We start from the raw sequence: 18981 nt of genomic DNA on the forward strand, positions 1-18981 counted from the left end.
GGATTAGATTTTGTCTTCTTTTTTAAAAAAATTTGAATAAATATGTGAAGTTTTGTGTGCTAATGTGTTGATGTTACTTTCATTCTGTTTCAGTCTTAGCAATAAACTCCATGTCAGATGAATAGGCTTATATGCATTCAATCTATCACTGTAGTTTTTTGTTTTTTAAATTTGATTTTTTTTTTCTTTTTAATCCTGGAGGTGGTTCAATTCAACACAGAAGTACTGCCAGCTTTGTTCCTCTCTAATGGACGAGTTGTTTTAAATACATCATGGTGCTGTAAACTAATAAATGATCCCGTAAGGAAGCTATGCGAACTTTGGTCCCAGTACAGTATGACCACTATTTCGTCTATAATCCAGAGATTACTGAATTATCTTGACTAAGTAGCTCAGAGTGAATGTAAAACAGGCCTGCCTCTTTCTGACTGTAGCATGAATAGTGTGTGGCACAGATCTGATTTCCATTTCCAAATATTCAAAGATATACTTTTTTGAAAATTCATATACAAAAATACCACAAGTCAACAGTTTTGTTTTGGAGACAAAATGTAGTTTGCTTCCAAGGAGCTAAACTTTCTTGCAGTTGCAGTTAAGCAATAGTTCTCCAGGCTTTCTAAAGGCCTTTCAAAGTTTTTCTTTTGATATTGGCCGCTTTATTTATTCATTATCAGTCCAGTCTTTGTATTTGACTATTTTCAGAAGAATTGTTGCTGTTGCTGTTCTTCTTCTTCTTCTTTATTAAGACACTTAACATCCAAGCATAAAAACGCACCTAATTCAAGGGATAAATCTGTATTGTGTCTACACATAACAGACAGCCAAATTTAGATTGTGTCATTTGACATTTTGTCCATAACAGCCTGGTCATAAAACAGTTTGTTCCCATTTCTGTGCTTGAATATATGAAAATTAGCACAAATTACTCGGTTTAACAGGCAGAAAAAATATTTGTGTGCTAACACCATGAAATCCAAACAGCTATTAGCTGAAAACCTGGCATATCTCAGCACTGTGCCCTTAAAAAACTGGAGGTAACTGGACAAGTGGAGCACAAAAGAACATGTGATCGGCCTTAACGAAACAATCTACAGCAGATGAACGGTATCTGAAAGTCATGTCCTTATAGAAATAGGGGGGAAATCCAACAAAAACATGGCACAGGACCTGAGAGATGCATCTGGCTCTTCAGTTGATCTATCTTTTGTTGAAGCCTCATAAGAAATGGCCTCAGTTGAAGGGTGGCTGTCAACAAGCCAATGTTAAGGGAAGGAAACATGGAAAAAATGCTGAGGCTTGGCAAATTGCACACAAACTCGTACAGTGGTGGAAATTAGTGGCAACATTCTTATGGAATGATCCATGTTTCATCCAAAATGGATGAATGGTTTGGAAAGCGTAGCCATCTAAAAATCAACAGCACCTACCTCCAAATGGGGCCGTTTTGCAGAAAATCAGTGATCACAATGCATTTTAGTCATATCTGGTTTCAGAAGTGACCCAGGAGACTATGGAAAAAAAGAAGAAAAAAACAACCAATAGCACTTTTTAAGCATCAGTTTCAGTGATCCAAAATTATTAAAGTTTTATATTAACCACTTTTTCAAAAGAATTTTGGCTGTAGACTGATCTTGGTAATAAAATGTCTGTGGGAAGCTGCTCATAGTGCGTATGCACACAGATATGTGACTATGTCAGATCACTTAGCAGTGAAGAAATGGAAACTGAGCTGAGGTCTGGGAAGTGTGTTGCCATTTTTTTCCATTCATACTTCCACCAGACGAATTCATCTCAGATTCCACGTGTACAAACTGAACATTTTCCCTGTAAGTCACTCTTGACGCATCGCCATGCGGAAGTTGCAGTGGGGTTTTTGCTGGTTTGTTTGTTTTTTAATGGTAGGCTGTGAGTGGCTGGAGTAACCTTGTAATCTTATTCCAGACAAAGGCGTTCTGGCTGCTTGTTCTCCTCCGGGTTGAATGAAGAGCGGAGGGAGCGCATCGTGTGTTTGTGTCTGTGTGTGTTTGGGGGTTGTGGAGTAGTACTTGGGGTGATGTGAGGCGTTTCAGTGCTGCAGCCCTATTCACCGATGTCCTTCAGTATTCACACCACGCACCGCTCCAACACTGTCAAGTTAGCCCATATAAGCGTGTGTGACTTCCTGCACAGAGCAGATTCCGCCCTTATGGAGAGCTTGTTTTTTTCTCGACATTCGGGTATGCAAGTGAAAATGACCTGGGAATAAATGTATGCACGGTGTTTTAGTTTTACATCTGCATTATCTGTCAGGCCCATAGCTGCAATTAAACTGCACAAGACGAGGCAAAAATACCGTCCAAATTCTGATTTGGCATGCACTGTGACTTGAGGTTCGCTATAATTTTACCTGCTGATGCTTCCTTCATCACTGTGTTGAATTTGGTCGTTAAATAAAATAATTGGTCGTTAAATAGCTGCTGTCTGCACAGCACACAGGTCGGTTGTAATCACATTTCTTATGACACTCATGATCCTGATTTCAGTTATATTTGAAAGGTTTTCACAAAATAATTTGAAGGCATTTGACTGAGTGTAGTGCGATATACTGTATTTGACTTTTGTAAAACACTCAAACAAATCTAGTTGGGAGTAATATATTTCATAGGCACTGTTTGTTTCTAATTGAACTCTTTCACAAGAGTGACTAGTAACAGTGTACAAACAGAGGCATTCAGATGGACTTTGATATTGCATGTGGTTCATTAAAGTATACAGCTGAAATGACTGCCAGGGTAAAATATAAAAAGCAGTAAACTGAAATCATCATCGTTGGTCCTTTAAAAAAAAAGTATAATTACTATACACTTGATAAAAATTATAATTTTTCTTAGCTCTAAAGTTAGGCATTTAGTCTGTGTTACCGTATTTAAAAGAAGCCTATGTATTTCTGCAAATATGTTTTAGGCTAGAGTAAATTAAATATACTGTGAAAAACAAATGATTAAGTCACATTTGGGGGTGAAGGTTACGTCTTCATTTGCAGGAAGAACATTAGGCGTTTTAATCTTGCGCTTTTATTTTGAAGATGCAGCTGAATTTCCGCTCTCGTCGTGTATTCCTCCATCTTGACGTCGCTGCTTCTCAATCGCACTCCTTTCCATTCCATCAGGGGCACTTCATCACCGACACTCCCGTCCACCTGACCCTCCTTCCCCGTGGCCGTGAAAAAAAAGACCTTTCTCATTTTTTTCAAAACCCAAATACAAGGAGGATAAAAAATGGCAAGCAGTTTCTCGCGAATCCTTTCTTCCAAACGACACATCGGGATCCTGACTTTGGTGGGAGGCTCGGTAACGGCTGGATTTCTCCTCCACCGGGAACATGTTAGTGCCGGAGTGCCTGTTCGCAGGAGGTACCCCGCGAGGTAACGTTTTTTTCAATACTACAACAACTACACACAAATTTAGTCATTATTTTTAGAAGCATTTAGCATAACTTTATCATATATTTTGTGATGTAATACGCAGATTATTAGTTAGAAATGAGCAGCTTTTCAAAACCAGTGCGAATGCTATGTTTTATATTATTTTGTCAGTTTTTTGTGAAATATTAATATGTTATTAATATCATTGTTTGCATCAACATAATTAAAATTAATCGTGCAAGAGGCAGCATATAGGGACCACGCACAATCCTAACGTCCTGGCAAAAATACTTGGTTCAGTGATGCCTTTTATGTGAAGTAAAATTAGATTTAATATCGCTCATGACCATTGCATGTATGCAACCATATGTCACAAATCTCTGCTTCCTTCAGCTATAATTGTGCTCCTTGCACCAGCCTGCAGAGCAGATGGTTTAGCGCCATAAATATAGGTTACATGCATGCACCCATTGTTATACATGGATACTGGCGGGATCAAAAGACTCGGGAGAGGCCGAGGCGGGGTGCGTACGTGTCCTAGTGCACGCCTGCATGCATTAAAAATGCACCACATACACCATATATAGCTTAGTAAATGATTACTGGTATTCTGATATAAAACCCTGCCCACTGTTATACAAGTGGTCACACCTAAAGAGCTCCTGCAGCAGGGGCGCTAACAAGATTGGTTCAGTGGGGTGGCCCACATGAAATGGGAATATTTAATTACATTTAAATAGAGTGTGGAAAATTCATCTAGACTATATCATTTACTAATATTTCGACTCTTTTTTTAAAAGTAAAAATCATAATCCTGCTTAAGTGATAGTACGAAAGTTTTTAAATTAGAAGTAGCTAGTGATTATGGTTGAAACCTTGCAGTAATGGTGCAGTAGGTGGTTGCGGCAAAAAATGTAGACAGATGTTGGCATTGCTTCCACATACAATAGGGATCTAGCCAGATCATCCCTTACAAAGGAATAAATATCCGTCAGATTATTGCAAAAAAGAAAACATGCATGTCTTTGTTTGATTGACAAATAATTTTTCTAGTAAATGGTTGTGAACATACAGTTACACATCTACTCCACATACACAGGCTACTATTACGGAACCTGTTTTTTGTCTAATAAAAGTGATGTAAAAAAACGTTTTAAATATAAAGTTTGAAAACAATTGCCTGTTTCATTTTTGTGCTACGCCATAAAAAATATATATATACACAAAACAATTCTGGAACATAAAGTTGAATTTGCTGGAAAGTCTAAAGCATTGATTGTCTATGATAAAGATGACTTTGTGAACGTTTTTTATTTTTGATGCCTTAGCCCTATGCTTTGAGACAAAGTGTAACAAAAACACATAGTTAATTTGTGCTGCCACGGCAGTGCTAATCTTTCAGACTTCTTGGCAACAAGTATTAATTTTTGCTGGTCTTTCACAGCATTTTCTTTTTTTCCCATTAGTGTCTGTGAAAGCCTAAATGCTCATTTGAAAAGCTTGTAGTGTCTAATCTAATTCTGCATCCTCTATCATCATGAAATAAATGGCACTTTTACCATCTCATGAATAGTTGAACATTAACCAAAGAATGCACATTAATGGTGCCGCTGTGCCATGTTTTATAGCACAATGCTCGTGTCCTTCTGTGTCTTACATTAGTGGTGTTTTGTTAGCCGGCAGGGTGTTGTATTAGCAGAAAGTCACAGGTTGACACACCAGTCACTTGCGTACGTGCAATGAAAAACAGTTCCTTGAGTGAGTCACTCATTGTGCCCCTGCTCCAAGGGCAAAAAGTAAACCATCGCCTACACTCCTGTAATTTTTTTCTCTCTCCAATAGCAGCACATTCACATATAATCTTTCATTTGTGTTTGTGCAGTGCGGAGTTCCCAGACCTGCGCAAACACAACAACTGCATGGCCAGTAACCTCACACCTGCAATCTACGCTAAGCTGTGTGATAGGGCCACTCCCAATGGTTTCACACTGGACGAGGCCATCCAGACGGGCGTGGACAACCCTGGGCACCCCTTCATCAAGACTGTTGGCATGGTGGCAGGAGACGAGGAGTCTTATGAGGTCAGACGTCATAGTAACTTTTCGACATACAGGCTTCCTTCTGCATACAAAACTTTTTGATGCCAAAACAGAGTTTTGGGTCTAATAGGTTTTAGAAAGAATCACAAGGTAACAGAGAATCCTTCCTTATGCGGAAGAAGACTCATTATTATGTACTTGCATATGCAGCTGTCATCGGGACGTATGTCCTCGGGTCTTCACTACCCTGTTAGTGTTCCCACCCTCATTATCAAGTGTGTTTTGTGACATTCACACATGCATACACAGAGTATTACAGTGCCACTGAGGCAGGGTTTTTAGCTGGGACATGTCTTTTGGGATGTCTCAATATCTAAAATGAGGATACTTCAGTACATTTTCATTTTAATTGCCTGCTTCATTTAGAAGCTACAGAAATATCTTAGAACTGCTGACAGCAGTGTGTGTGTCTTTGAATGTGATATTAACTATGGATCAGGAGAATAATGAGTGCTTAATCTGTAATGCTGGAGGTTGCAGGTCAACCGTTAGAGATTTCTGTTACTTGTGATTGTGTAAGCATTTTCCTTAAACAATATGAATACATACCTTAGTATTTGCAATGTATCATATACTCCCAGCTTTTGACATGTGTGGGAGTTTCTTTTGAACACTTCAGGGTATGGTGTTACTGTAACACAACAGAATGTCAGTGACTTCTGCTAAAGTAGTTACTCAATGTTCAGAGACAGTCATTTTAGGATATTTCAGACCCTTCCACTTTTTTCAGTCATAAAATGTTGGTTAGAAGATTGCACTGCGAAAATATGCACACCTTCCTAGTACTGTGTTGGATCCCCTTTTGCCTTCAGAATTGTCTTAGTTCTTTGTGACACAGATTAAACAAGGTGCTGAAAACATTTCTCAAAGCTTGGTCCCATATGATGGGATCACAGAGTTGCATTTGTTGCTACACATCTATATTGTGCAACTCCCATTTCATCACACCGCACAGGTGCTCTATCCGGTTATTAAGTGATGATGTGTGAACCCTGCTTCCAGGTCCAAACTCCTACTGATACTGTTGTATCGTTAACATGTTGCAGGGCTTTGTATCTTGTTCTGTTTAATCTGAACAAACCCCTAAAAATAATGAGAGATCACCGTTGGTCTCTGTGGGTTTTTATTAGTACTATTCATCTGCTGCAGTTTAAAACCTTACAATGGAACTACAGCCCATCAGCTAACTATTTGACAGTTTTCTATCTTCATTTAATGTGAAGTAATAGCAGAGCTGTTTGTTTTAGTTTTTCCAAAATTCCTCAGTCAGAACATGGTGTATAATGTTTAGATGGAAACCAGTGATCTAACATCTTGCAACCTTCTAACTCGGTTGATCTTCAAAAATTCTATTTTTCATGGATGGCTGGATGTTAAACTTTCTCGTAACACCTGGGAGCACACTAATCATTTTATTAACGGTAAAAGAATTTAGACAGTTTTTAACTTCCGGAGTTTGGACCCGGAAACGGTTTATGACCTCGGACTTAAGAGACTGATAGGATTGGGATCTGGTAACTGTGGAGGCCATTTGAGTTCATGTTTGAAATGATCTGAGGTTTGTGATGTAGCATGTTATCCAGCTGAAATGATCCATCATAAGATGGGTATATTGTGATCATAAAGAGATGAACATGATCAGCATTAATACTCAAGTAGCCTGTGGTGTTTAAATGATGATCAGTTGGTACTCAGGGGCCCAAAGTGTGTCAAAGAAAATATCCCCTACATGGTTAAATCAATGCAGGATGGACCCATGCTTTCATGTTGCTTACACCAATCATCCCCTGCTATGCAAATGTTTTGGCAGAAATCAAGACTCATCAGACCGGACAACATTTTCCCTGTTCTCCAGTTTGGTGAGCCTGTGTGAATCATAGCCTCAATTTCCTTTTCTTAGCTGAAAGAAGTAGCACCTGGGTTGATCTTGTGCTGCTGTGGCCCATCTGCTTCAAAGGTTGGACGTGTTGTGTGTTGAGAGATGTTCATCTGCTTGTAAAGAGTGGTTATTTGAGTTACTGTTGCCTTACTACCAGGTCAAGGCAGTCTGGCCATTATCCTCATCATTACCAACATCAACAAAGTATTTTCACTCAGAGAACTGCTGTTCACTGGATATTTTCTTTTTTCACGCAATTCTCTAAAAACCATAGCGATGGTTGGGGGGAACATCCTAGTAGTTCCTGAAATACTCAGCCCATATTGCATCAATGTTCAAAGTCACTGAAATCATCTTTTCTCCCCATTTATGGCAGATATAGTTTTAAGTGTAACAGACTTTCACACATGCACATGTGCAGTGTGTCCAGTTTTCCCTTCCAGATCTTTTTAAGCCTTGTCATCAGCTTTGACCCACTGTTGGGTCTCTTCAAAGATTTGGGGGGGTTAAAGTCTGAGTTTAGGCTGGGTCTCTCAAGGACAGTCAGAGACTTGTCTTGAAACCAATCCAGCGTTCTCTTGGCTGTTGTTGTGAAAATTGATCCATTGTTGGTCTCAGGTTGCGTGCACTCTGGATTAGATTTTCTTTAAAAGCTTCTGTGCATTTGGCTCCATTCTTCCAACCATCTTCTCTGAGTTCTCTCCCCCTCTCACCTTCAAAGGGTGATGCTGCCTCTACCTTGCCTCACTACTGAAGTACCAATTGGATTTATTCTCATAGAGGAAATCCCCTCATCCACCAGTTAGTTGGGTGGTGTTAGGTATCCAAGTGTATTATATATTTTACATAAACTGATTCGAACAAGCTAATCAACCGCAACATGCATTTTGGAAAATCCATTACCTGCTTTATCAGCAAATGACAACAAAATAACAATGATTATATTACTTTAACTTTATCGACTCAGTAATGCACGTGACTCAATTTCACTACTAAATGACCCTCATTGTTCGCTCTACCTGGCTTATCAATCACTCCAGACCAGGCATAAGAAAAATCCTTTTTTAATTATTCCTTTTCATTATTGCTTATTTTAAATGAGCAATAATAAATATTTAAAAGAGGAAAAAATGACCTTTTAAAATGAACTCATTAGTAAACCTTATACATGCAATGCCTGAGTATTCTTTATTCCTTTTTCTGGTTTAGGTATTTGCAGACCTTTTGGACCCTGTGATCAAGGAAAGGCACAATGGCTACGACCCCCGTGCCATGAGGCACCCCACTGATCTGGAGTCTAGCAAGGTATTACTAACACTGACAGTGCCTGAAGCAGTATTTTACTCTGTAGGCTGAGTATTTGAAAGCAAAATTTGCAAAAAGCATCAAAAAATTAAGAACTACTCATTTGACTCTAAATATGTACGTTTAAATTGTGAGGGCAAAGTGCCTAGTTAGATTTCTAGCTCTCTTTATATACTACTATAACCAGTCTAGAGAAGTACAAACTAATTCTTCCTCCTCCTCACCTCTTATTTCTTTCACTGTTTTTTTAATACATCATATGATCTGGTTTACCTACACAGGTAGCCTTAAACCTACCCCATCTTTGTTTCAGATCCAGTCAGGTCATTTCGATGAGCGATATGTGTTGTCGTCTAGGGTGAGGACAGGCCGCAGCATTCGCGGCCTGAGCCTGCCACCCGCCTGCACCCGGGCAGAGCGCAGGGAGGTGGAGAGAGTAGTGGTGGATGCCCTGTCTGGCCTGAAGGGTGACCTAACGGGGAAGTACTACAGTCTCACCCAAATGACAGAAAAGGAGCAGCAACAGCTCATTGATGTGAGTGATGATGTTGTGCTGTCGACTCATTTGGAATTTGCATTTGGAAAAAGTCAAGTTTTCAGCTACCTCTGCTTTCATTTAATTATTTGTATATTTGTCTTAGAAAAAACATCCTGTATTTTGTAACTTAATGTATACAATTTCACATTGGAAACCAAAGTTATATTAAAGCATTATATTTTTTTACTACATTTGAAAGGTGTTCTATAAGGAAAGATATATTTTCAGTGCCATTGCCTGTTTGCTTGTCTTTTAGCAAGTGTACTTACCAATAGAATTGCATCAAACTTGGCAGAAAGACGAAGCAAAAGAATAACTCATTACATTTTGGTGCAGATCCAGACTAAAATTGCAAAACCGATACTTGGCCTTGGCAGAGGATGCATTCTCTCATTTTTGTACTTCATATAGTTAGCCTGAAAGAAATGATCCGTCAGTTGATCACATATTTATAAGCTGGAATTATTTAGCACACTTAATCAGAAAACTCTGGGCCATCAGCTTTATGTTTCTTTGTTATGTTTAGCCTGCTGTTGATGTGATTACAATTCCAGTACGTGACCTACCAGAAGAAAAAGAGAATTTTATCACATATAATCAGGAGTGGGTGTGTTGTGGTTGACACAGCATTTTTCTCCTCACAATGAGAAAAGATCAGTCAGAGTATTGAATTCTCAGGTCTACCTCATTGTTAATGCCTCCCAGGATGCATTTTAGTGATGGAAATAGCAGCAAGAACACTTGATTGAATGTTGGGTTAAGGTTATTGGGTTGATTGAAGATATTATTTCTAATGTTCTGATGTTGTTTATATTTGTAATTAGTTCTAATTTCTTGATCCCATTTTGTTTTCTTAACCAACAAACACTCTTGACTTAGCTGAGTATAAATCATCCTTTTTTTTCTGTATTTCCAACAGGACCACTTCTTGTTTGACAAGCCGGTGTCCCCCCTCCTCACGTGTGCAGGGATGGCTCGTGACTGGCCAGATGCCCGTGGTATTTGGTAAGTGGATAAGAAATGTTTCTGGCTGGTAAACAAAACTTCTTCATCTATTTATTACCAGAAATAAAGAGATCCTAAATACCTTGGTAAAGGTTCATGTAGATCAGAGAGGTCAAACCTGTTTTACATTGTGGGCCAAATAACATGTCCCAGTTTGACCTGAGGTGGACCAGAGCAGTGAAACTCCCCTTTCTGTCAGAATAAAGAAGTTTAACTACACATTTAATCTCTGAGCTATCTTAATATGCCAAAAAAGAAGTGCAATTTCAACAGTATATCTCACTTTTTCTACGTGATAAAGAAATGCTACTGTAGTAAATTAGAAAAATCTGTCAGTGGGACTCTATGGGCTTAAACTGAAATATAAAAATATGTGTTAAATAATAGAGAAAGTTTTGGTAGCTCATATCCCAGAATGCCGTTTAATTACAAAACAAAGTTTTTGTTACATTTTCTTCTTTTCTGGGGGATGACAGTGATGCATTGACACACTGTTTGGAGGTGACCCACTATGATATGTAATTAACATTTTTCATCACTGCTACAAACTGGAAGTGGGTCATACAAACAGTTATGTAACATGTTTCTCCCAAGCGAGGCCACTCTTTTAGTGCTTAATGATTAGTTTTCATATTTAACGGTTTTCTAAATAAAGAAGGGGCTTTTTTGTCTCTGTTTTTAGCGTTTCTCCGTCACTGATCCTTGGTGGAGGTGTATTAGCAATGCGGAAAATGCTCCCTCAGCACTGAGGTTCAGCATGTACTCAGGAATAACCCAGTGCAACGCATCAGCCAGCCAAAATCAATCACCAGCCTCCCTCCTCTCTCCCTCTGCCAGCCGTATCAGCCAACCTGTCCTCAGCTCTCCTTAATAATTCACCTTCACGTCATTCCTTAATCATCTCTTCTTTCAGGCGCTCAGCTTTCTGTTTTTCTGGCTCTCTAATCTTTCTGTTTTTTTCACTAACCTTATGTTCAGCTATGCTGTGAATCATTTTGCTTGTGTTTTTAATCCTTTTTGCTTCTGCTCCGTGTTCCTTTTCTTCCTTCTTATTGCATCACTGTATTCTCCTTCTCTGTACCTCTGTCTCCACCCTATTTAAATGGCTGCCACCATTAAGGAAATAAACATAGAGAAAAGGTAGAATGCAGGGTTAAGGAACCTCTGGATTGGCTTTATTTTCCAGCCCATAACCATAACCAACTTTTTTTTTTTTACTGTCTATAGTCTGTCCACTTCTTCTTGATATGCTAGTGCAAATACAGAAACTGAGCAACCATCAGCCACAAACATGAATTCTGTATAATCTATGTCCTTAATCTATGTGCAGGCACAACAATGAGAAGACATTCCTGATTTGGGTCAATGAGGAGGATCACACAAGAGTCATCTCTATGGAGAAGGGAGGAAACATGAAGAGAGTCTTTGAGAGGTTCTGCAGAGGCCTGAAGGAGGTAAGACTGTGTTTGTGTATGCGAGGGGATAATTTGAAACAGCTTAAGGAGAAAAGAACTAAATAGAGAATTTTGGTGGTTGAGCAGGCATGGTGTTTTTCTCTGTTGTGATCTCTGTGCGAATGTGATCCTGGACCACAAGAAATTATTGCCAGCAAATCTGACACACTGCACGATGTTGGCTGTGTGTGATTTAATAAAAGTATTGGATATTAAATTTGATAATGGTAGACTGTGTGTCTGCTGCAGTTTGATGGCTTTATGGATTTAATAAACCTGGCAAGATAATTAATACAGTCTAAAAGCATCTCTGTAGAGAATGCTTACAGAGTGGAAAAAACTACTTAAACTAGACTTTGACCTCACATGTAGACAGATGCCCAAAAATGGTTGGGCAAACATAAACTGTTTATGTCCTGATGCATACTCATTCACCCAGGTAAGGAAAGAGGATGTGCATATCACCCTGTCCAGGAAGTATATGTTCTCATAATGAGGGTTTACACATCCTGAACAGGGAGTAACACTGAGTGGGGAGTCAAGGAGGTCATTTACGTGAAAAGGGAAAGACCATCTCTGAGTGAAGCAGGGGGGCCTAAGGGTACTTATTTCACCATCTTACAATGCTGTGATTGCAGCCATTCCTCAACTCCGTGAATGGTACTCATGGCCATTGATCAGTGGTTGTTGATCAATGGTCATGACAATTTCCATATTAATCATCAAGAAACTGACCTCACAGCATGTTGTTCGCCAGTGGTGCTAGTTTCAGTCAGTATGCAGAGGTACTTTTTATAAGGTTGGAGAAGCCTGCAGTCAGCTGAGACTGAAGAAGTCAGACAGCGAGCTGAAACAAAACGTTTCCCCCACTGAAAACACCATGTCCAGATGAATACAATCAACTTTGTGGGATAAACTGTTTATCCAAAAGCAGGCCAAATTCCCCTTTTGAGAAAGAGCTAAAGACAAGCAACACAACATCTGGGGCCTTTATGTACTAAATGTGTGAGGGCCCTGAACAGCACTCCTTGGCTCTACATTAGCACTGGATTATCTGTCATTCCACTCCCACCAGAGTTCATTGAACAGTTACAGAAGTTGAGCAACTCCCTATTCTTTTCTTGTCAGCCACAAAATATGAAAACTCAAAGGTTTGGCAATTATTGCAGTCTGGGAGTGAAACACACTCACTGTCTTGTTTGACTCCATATTCCTCTGTTAGGTGGAACGTCTGATCCAGGAGAGAGGCTGGGAGTTTATGTGGAACGAGAGGCTTGGTTACATCCTCACCTGCCCCTCAAACCTGGGCACAGGACTTAGGGCCGGCGTCCACGTCAAGCTGCCCCTGCTGGGCAAGGTGAGTTTAATGTTTGTAAAGAAACTCCATACATGTGTTTCCATACATGTGTTTTATTGGGTTTTGGGGTCACATTTAAAGCACAAGATTTGCACTGTGTATGGCTTTTAAAAATTAAGCTAATAAGGATTTCCCGAGTCAGGACATTTTAGCACATCTTCATTATGCTACATTATGTTACCTTTTTTTACTCAATAACAGCCTGCACTTTTTGTTGTAGTTTTCAACAAGTCTCACATGTCTCCTGAGCAATCCCAAATAACTGTTCTTTGATGAATCTCTCAAGCTCCTCCAGATTTGATGGTCTTCTTCCATGGTTCTTGGTCTTCAGTTCATTCCAGATTTTCAATGGGAATAAAGTCAGGGCTTTGAGCAGGCCAGTCAATACCCTTCACTTCGGTCTTCTGGAGGTAATTCTTCAGCAGGAGCAACGTTTTGGGTCATTGTCAAGTTGGAAGACAAAGCAACGATACTCAAGCAATTACTACTTGAAGTTTTCTTTCAAAATCTTCTTTCTCCATGTTTCCTTTCATCTTGACAAGATTCCCAGTTCCCACAGCACATGACTCCCATCTCTGTGTTTCACTGTGGGGATGGTGTTCTCTTCTGCAGAATTGGAGTTTTTATTGGTCTGCAACCTTGAAGTCCATTCCTGTGCATGGTTCTAGCGATTGTCTTCTTTGAGACTACAGTTCCTGACTTGGCTAAGTCATTCATTCGTGTCTTGGCAGTTGATCTGGGGTCTTTAGACAAATCTCTCACGAGTTTTCTTTCCAGAGTCTTTGAAATCTTTCACTTCCTACCTCTGCAAGGCTTGTTCTGCGCTGTGTTGCTCTCTGTGAATTTGTTGATGATACTTCACTCTTCTTGACACTTTAAAACACTGCGATAACTTTGGATATCCATCGTTTGCTTTGCGAACATCAACAATTCTTTTCTCTAGTCTACAAAAGGAATTTTTAGATTAATTCACCCTTAACAATATTGTGGTTGGTGATTTGAAATGGCGTGAAATAACTCCTCTCTGCTTCATCCCAGGATCCTCGCTTCAGTAAGATCCTGGACAACCTGCGTCTGCAGAAGCGAGGGACAGGCGGTGTGGATACTGCAGCTGTGGGTGGTGTGTTTGACATCTCCAACCTAGACCGCCTGGGACAGTCTGAGGTAGGGTAAATGAAGTGTGTGGCTACGTCCCTAACCTTTAAGTACACCGCAGATATTACCTGTCAAACCGTTTTTCCTGGTGTTGTTCATTAACCACAAATACCTCGATAAATTATCCCGGAATAAGCAAAGACAATGTCTTTCTCAGTGAGGCTAAAAAAAAGCTAACCATCTTAACCATGTTACCTAGAAAAAATGAGCCCAATGTAAACTGTTGCTAAACAAATATTTTGTGAGTTGGATTATTTGGAGTACAGTTTAATCGGTTTTTCAGACAAAGTATAGCTGGAGCTATTTTTCACAACTGCAAGAGGATAAGAGGAGCTTCTTCTTTGGCCTGTACATGTAATCTGTCTCTGTTATGTCCTTGGCCTCAGTGTCACATGAGTACAGTACAATAGAGGAGGTCTCTATTGTGGTGAGTGCATGGTTGTGTGTTTTATTCTGATGACATGCAGAGGAGGCAGGGGCTCTTTGTTGTTTCTGGGTGAAGTGCAGTGTACAAATTAGCCTTCAGTTTAGTACAGATTTGGATTCACTCATCTAATTTTCTTTCTTTAAAACATTGTCTGATTATTGAAAGGCTTGGGAGCTGACCTCCCAATTAAATGGCAGAAAATCTGAATGAGGATGAAGGAATGAGAGAATTGTGAGCAGTTGGGGAAAAGTGCAGGAGGACTACAAGGAGGTGTTCCTCTTTAAGCCCGTGTTAACAAATACAGATTTCAGTCTGATATGTTGGTGCCTTTTAAAACACTCAAGGTCACCTTATAACGCAAATAAAATAAACATTAAAATCACAAACCTGTGCAGAAGTTTGAGGAAGTAAAATTAACTCGATGCTTTTTACCCCTCAGCCTTTTATGGCTGACGCAAGTTCGTTAGTGTGATAACACAAAAACAAGGCCACATAGGAGTTTTAAGTTCATACCACGGGTGCTTCGACTGAGCCTTGGACAAGTTCAAATCTCAGTGACCTTGACCTCAAGGTCAAAGGTCAGGTTTTCAGAAAATCTTATGAATGAGATAACATGAGACCAAGGCGACGTACGATTTTGAAACTGATACCACAGGTGTGTCTACTAAGTATTGTTGTTGTTGAACTAATACGATATAAAATACAGAATTTAGAAATACTAAATAAAATAAAATAAATATTTAGTTATCCTCATTTTAATTTAAAAAAATGACCAGTTCTGCAGGTACTTGTAAGTTTCTTGTTAGTTTTTAGGCACTCAGCAGGTTGGTTGTAATTTGACACAGACATGACACCACTGTGAGGACACTGCTGTGTGACACAACAGAATATAAACTATTTATCAGGACAGGCTGAAGCTATCCCAGCTGCATAGGGTGAGAACACAGAGACAAACAAAGATTCATGCTCACAGTCACTTTGGAACCACACACTAACCTAATGTCTTTGGACTATGGGAAGAAGCCTGAATACCTAGAGAGAAGCAACACAGACACAGGATTCAAACCCAGGTCCTTCTTGATGCGAGGTGACCGTTCTAACCACTGTTGCATCGTCCTGCTGTGAAAATATATAAATATTTCTGGGTTGTGTGTTGTAGCTCAGCCCATGTGAACATTTGAGAAGTGCCTGTTTTTAAGGTGGGCTGTACTTACATAGCACTAGAGGAGGCACACATTCTGCATCTTAACTGAGCCATAAGACAGAATCAACAAGAGTACAGGCTGCTTGTATTTATATCTGCTCATCCCTATTTGGTAGTTTGCACTTTGGTTGTGAAGGGTTTGTTTATAGCTGCAGACTGTTTTGTATCTTCAGCCACTGACAGCATTCAAAGAAAAAGCTGCTAGAAGTACCCTGTATTAGGCTTTCACTATTTTATTTGTTTTAAGATATAAAAGTTTTCCGGTCATGTTAATAATTTCTGTCTTGTGTGGCTTACCAAACACAAATGTGACTTGGCTTTGACCTTGATAAATTAAATGAGTTCGCCTTGTAATCGGAAGGTTGCAGGTTCGAGCCCCGGCTCGGACAGTCTCGGTCGTTGTGTCCTTGGGCAAGACACTTCACCCGTTGCCTACTGGTGGTGGTCAGAGGGCCCGGTGGCGCCAGTGTCCGGCAGCCTCGCCTCTGTCAGTGCGCCCCAGGGTGGCTGTGGCTACAACGTAGCTTGCCATCACCAGTGTGTGAATGGGTGTGTGAATGGGTGAATGACTGGATATGTAAAGCGCTTTGGGGTCCTTAGGGACTAGAAAAGTGCTATATAAATACAGACTATTTTACAGGCCATAAAAATTACTCTTCCTTATTGCAAAAATAGTGTCTACTTTTTTATGTTCTGTGCACTTTCCTGTTCACTTTTGTTACTAAAATGTGGCATGTCCATCCTCTCAGGTCCAGCTGGTGCAGACAGTGATTGATGGTGTCAACTACCTAATTGAGTGTGAGAAGAGGCTGGAGAAAGGCCAGGACATCAAGGTGCCTGCACCCATCAAGCTCTTCAAGTAGACACTGATCCCTCACCTCCCCACACAGACCTCTGGGCACACACACATGCACAAATTCCTCTCTCTCTCTGTGCCCATAGATATTACAAATATCTATGTCATCGCCTCATTTATTACTACTACTTATCTAATTACACCATCCCACCCCACAGCATACCTCTCTTTAATATAATCTCCTTATATTAGACGTGGCTTCAGAGTCCCAGAACTGCTTTGGGCCTAAGTGAGTGAAGCCTCTTGCAGTAAATTCAAAGCTTGATTTAAGCTTAAATCTAAATCCTGCTCTAAGATAGCAGTGGATACGAATAAGGATGCACAAATTATGAGGCTGTTGTAACATGCCCTTTTCTGCATGGCCCAACATCTCTGGCACTCCTATTAAAGCACTCCTCAGCCTGCCCAAACCTGGCTTACTCCCTTCCTGTCGCATGCCCTATACACACATCCCCTTTCCTCTCATCTCTGTAGTTTCACTGTTCATGCCTATTAGCTAGTGCTTGTGTACTTAATCCATCTGTGCTCACCGTGGAGGGTGGATTGTGTGAACATAGTTTACTTTAACTGTTCTGAATTGGTTTGAATGTAGACTAACAAGCTGAAGACAGAAGACTCTTGTGTTCTCCAGATGAGTCGGTGGTTTGGTGACATCCTGGTGTCAGATTATAATTCACACTGGTCCAGTTAAGCTCTGTACTGTATGCTACTGAAGCAATATCATTTGAGTTTATAACTGAATGTCACGCTCTAATGTCTTTTATTAAAGAAATCATCTATTTAACAGTATTTGCTCCACTGTCTGACTCTTATTTTGTTGTTTTTTTTGGGTCCTATGTGAGCTAAATGCAATTTCTTTGGTGTTTTCTACAAATATGAGGCCAGAGCTTTGAGTAACCATGGTAACTAAGCTTGCATGGCATGATTTCTATCAGTGTGGTTGCATAGTGTCATGTGACAATGTTTAGTTGAAGGCATAACAAAACTGTATTATGTTTAAGAGGTCAGTACATGGGGTTCATATTCTCACATGGAGCCCAGACCTGGAAAACAACAATATGTTGAGTGATTAAATATTTTAGCTCACCTGCAGGAACTTTTATTTCAAAGAGATGGTATAATGGGGACAAAAGACCAGTCACAGGTAGCCCATGGTGGCCTACTTGAAATCAGAAAATCGTATTAAGTAAAATTCAAGTTACATTAATATGAACTGTTGAAAGACCTGCTCGATAAATGTGTGTTAGAAAATATGGCTGCCCGTTAACAATTTGGCATTTTGAGTCTGGTAATAACCCTAAATATGTTTCGTTCCACTCAGTGGTGGAAATAAAGAACTACGCCTAACATATCCTTTGTTTTTAATTCATCTCAGCATAGTAAAGGAAAATGGTGAATGGGACACATTGGGCCAAACCTTTTTTTGTACTAAATCTTGAAAATGTTTTGTCTGGAAACTCTAATGAGCACAAAAGTGCAGTATGCCATGTGTATGTTATTATATTATTTAACATTGTATTGTTACACTATATTAATTACTGTGCATTTCTGAGGACATCACTTTTCTTCCAAGAAAAAAAAAAAGGGATCCAGACCAAGTGGAGACTGAATTACCAAAAACTGTATTTACTCCAGTGGCCACTTGAGGCTTGCTCCAAAAGTAAGTCAGTCTCTATAGACTTTAATGTAAAGTAAACCAACCTTACAGCATTAAAAAGCATGTTTACACTTTCCCCCTTCATAACATCTCTACATAGGGTAATTCTTTTCCTCTGGATAGAGGAGGTTTAAGGCTGCTTTGATTTAATCTCACAAATATTAGGCCTTTTGTGTGATGCACCACATGTTTATGCTTCAACGTTGGACAGTCAATTTCTATTCTCTAATTTTATTAGGCTGTACTTAGCACTAATTAGCCGATATATGTTTCTGCATTGCATTCAGTTTTTTGGATGGATAACTAAGCTTTCCAGCATTAGTTGATAATTTATCACTCCAATGGCAGCATTCCAAAGACGCTTTGAAATACAGTCTAAAACCAAAGGCTGACATCACAGTGGCTACATCCATCTTTTATAAAGGCTATGATCTCGACACCCAGGCCTCTTCTTTAGCAAAACCTTTACTTAGACCGGAGGCAGTCTTTGTTTATATCAGATAACAGATAAGGCCGGTATGTTAGCGAATTAACACCCAAACTAACAACAAACTGATACCCCCCCGTGTTGTCTGTGATTATAAAGCTTGATACCCTTTTCCTTTTCACTGGTGTGTAATAACTACTAAAAAATGTCACTTT

The 18981-nt window shown here is 39.7% G+C and overlaps 1 protein-coding gene across 1 annotated transcript; it reads left to right on the plus strand.

Moving 5' to 3' along the window:
* The first annotated feature begins 3104 nt into the window (after window positions 1-3104).
* LOC100706419 (creatine kinase U-type, mitochondrial) lies at window positions 3105-17471 on the plus strand. Its single transcript, XM_003455426.5, has 9 exons — window positions 3105-3403; window positions 5286-5484; window positions 8591-8686; window positions 9000-9221; window positions 10144-10229; window positions 11560-11683; window positions 12906-13040; window positions 14079-14204; window positions 16576-17471. The coding sequence occupies exons 1-9, from the start codon at window positions 3258-3260 to the stop codon at window positions 16687-16689; spliced, it is 1248 nt and encodes a 415-aa protein (XP_003455474.1). The 5' UTR covers window positions 3105-3257; the 3' UTR covers window positions 16690-17471.
* Window positions 17472-18981: the final 1510 nt, after the last annotated feature.

This window comes from Oreochromis niloticus, linkage group LG7 (genome assembly GCF_001858045.2).
Source record: "Oreochromis niloticus isolate F11D_XX linkage group LG7, O_niloticus_UMD_NMBU, whole genome shotgun sequence".
Taxonomy (NCBI): domain Eukaryota; kingdom Metazoa; phylum Chordata; class Actinopteri; order Cichliformes; family Cichlidae; genus Oreochromis; species Oreochromis niloticus.

Bases quoted from the DNA above. Each gene is read 5' to 3' on its own strand.
- LOC100706419 (XM_003455426.5), top strand. From the start codon at position 3,258: ATGGCAAGCAGTTTCTCGCGAATCCTTTCTTCCAAACGACACATCGGG. The intron at 11,684-12,905 runs GTAAGACTGTGT...TTCCTCTGTTAG, and splicing joins TCTGCAGAGGCCTGAAGGAG to GTGGAACGTCTGATCCAGGA. The intron at 14,205-16,575 runs GTAGGGTAAATG...CCATCCTCTCAG, and splicing joins ACCGCCTGGGACAGTCTGAG to GTCCAGCTGGTGCAGACAGT.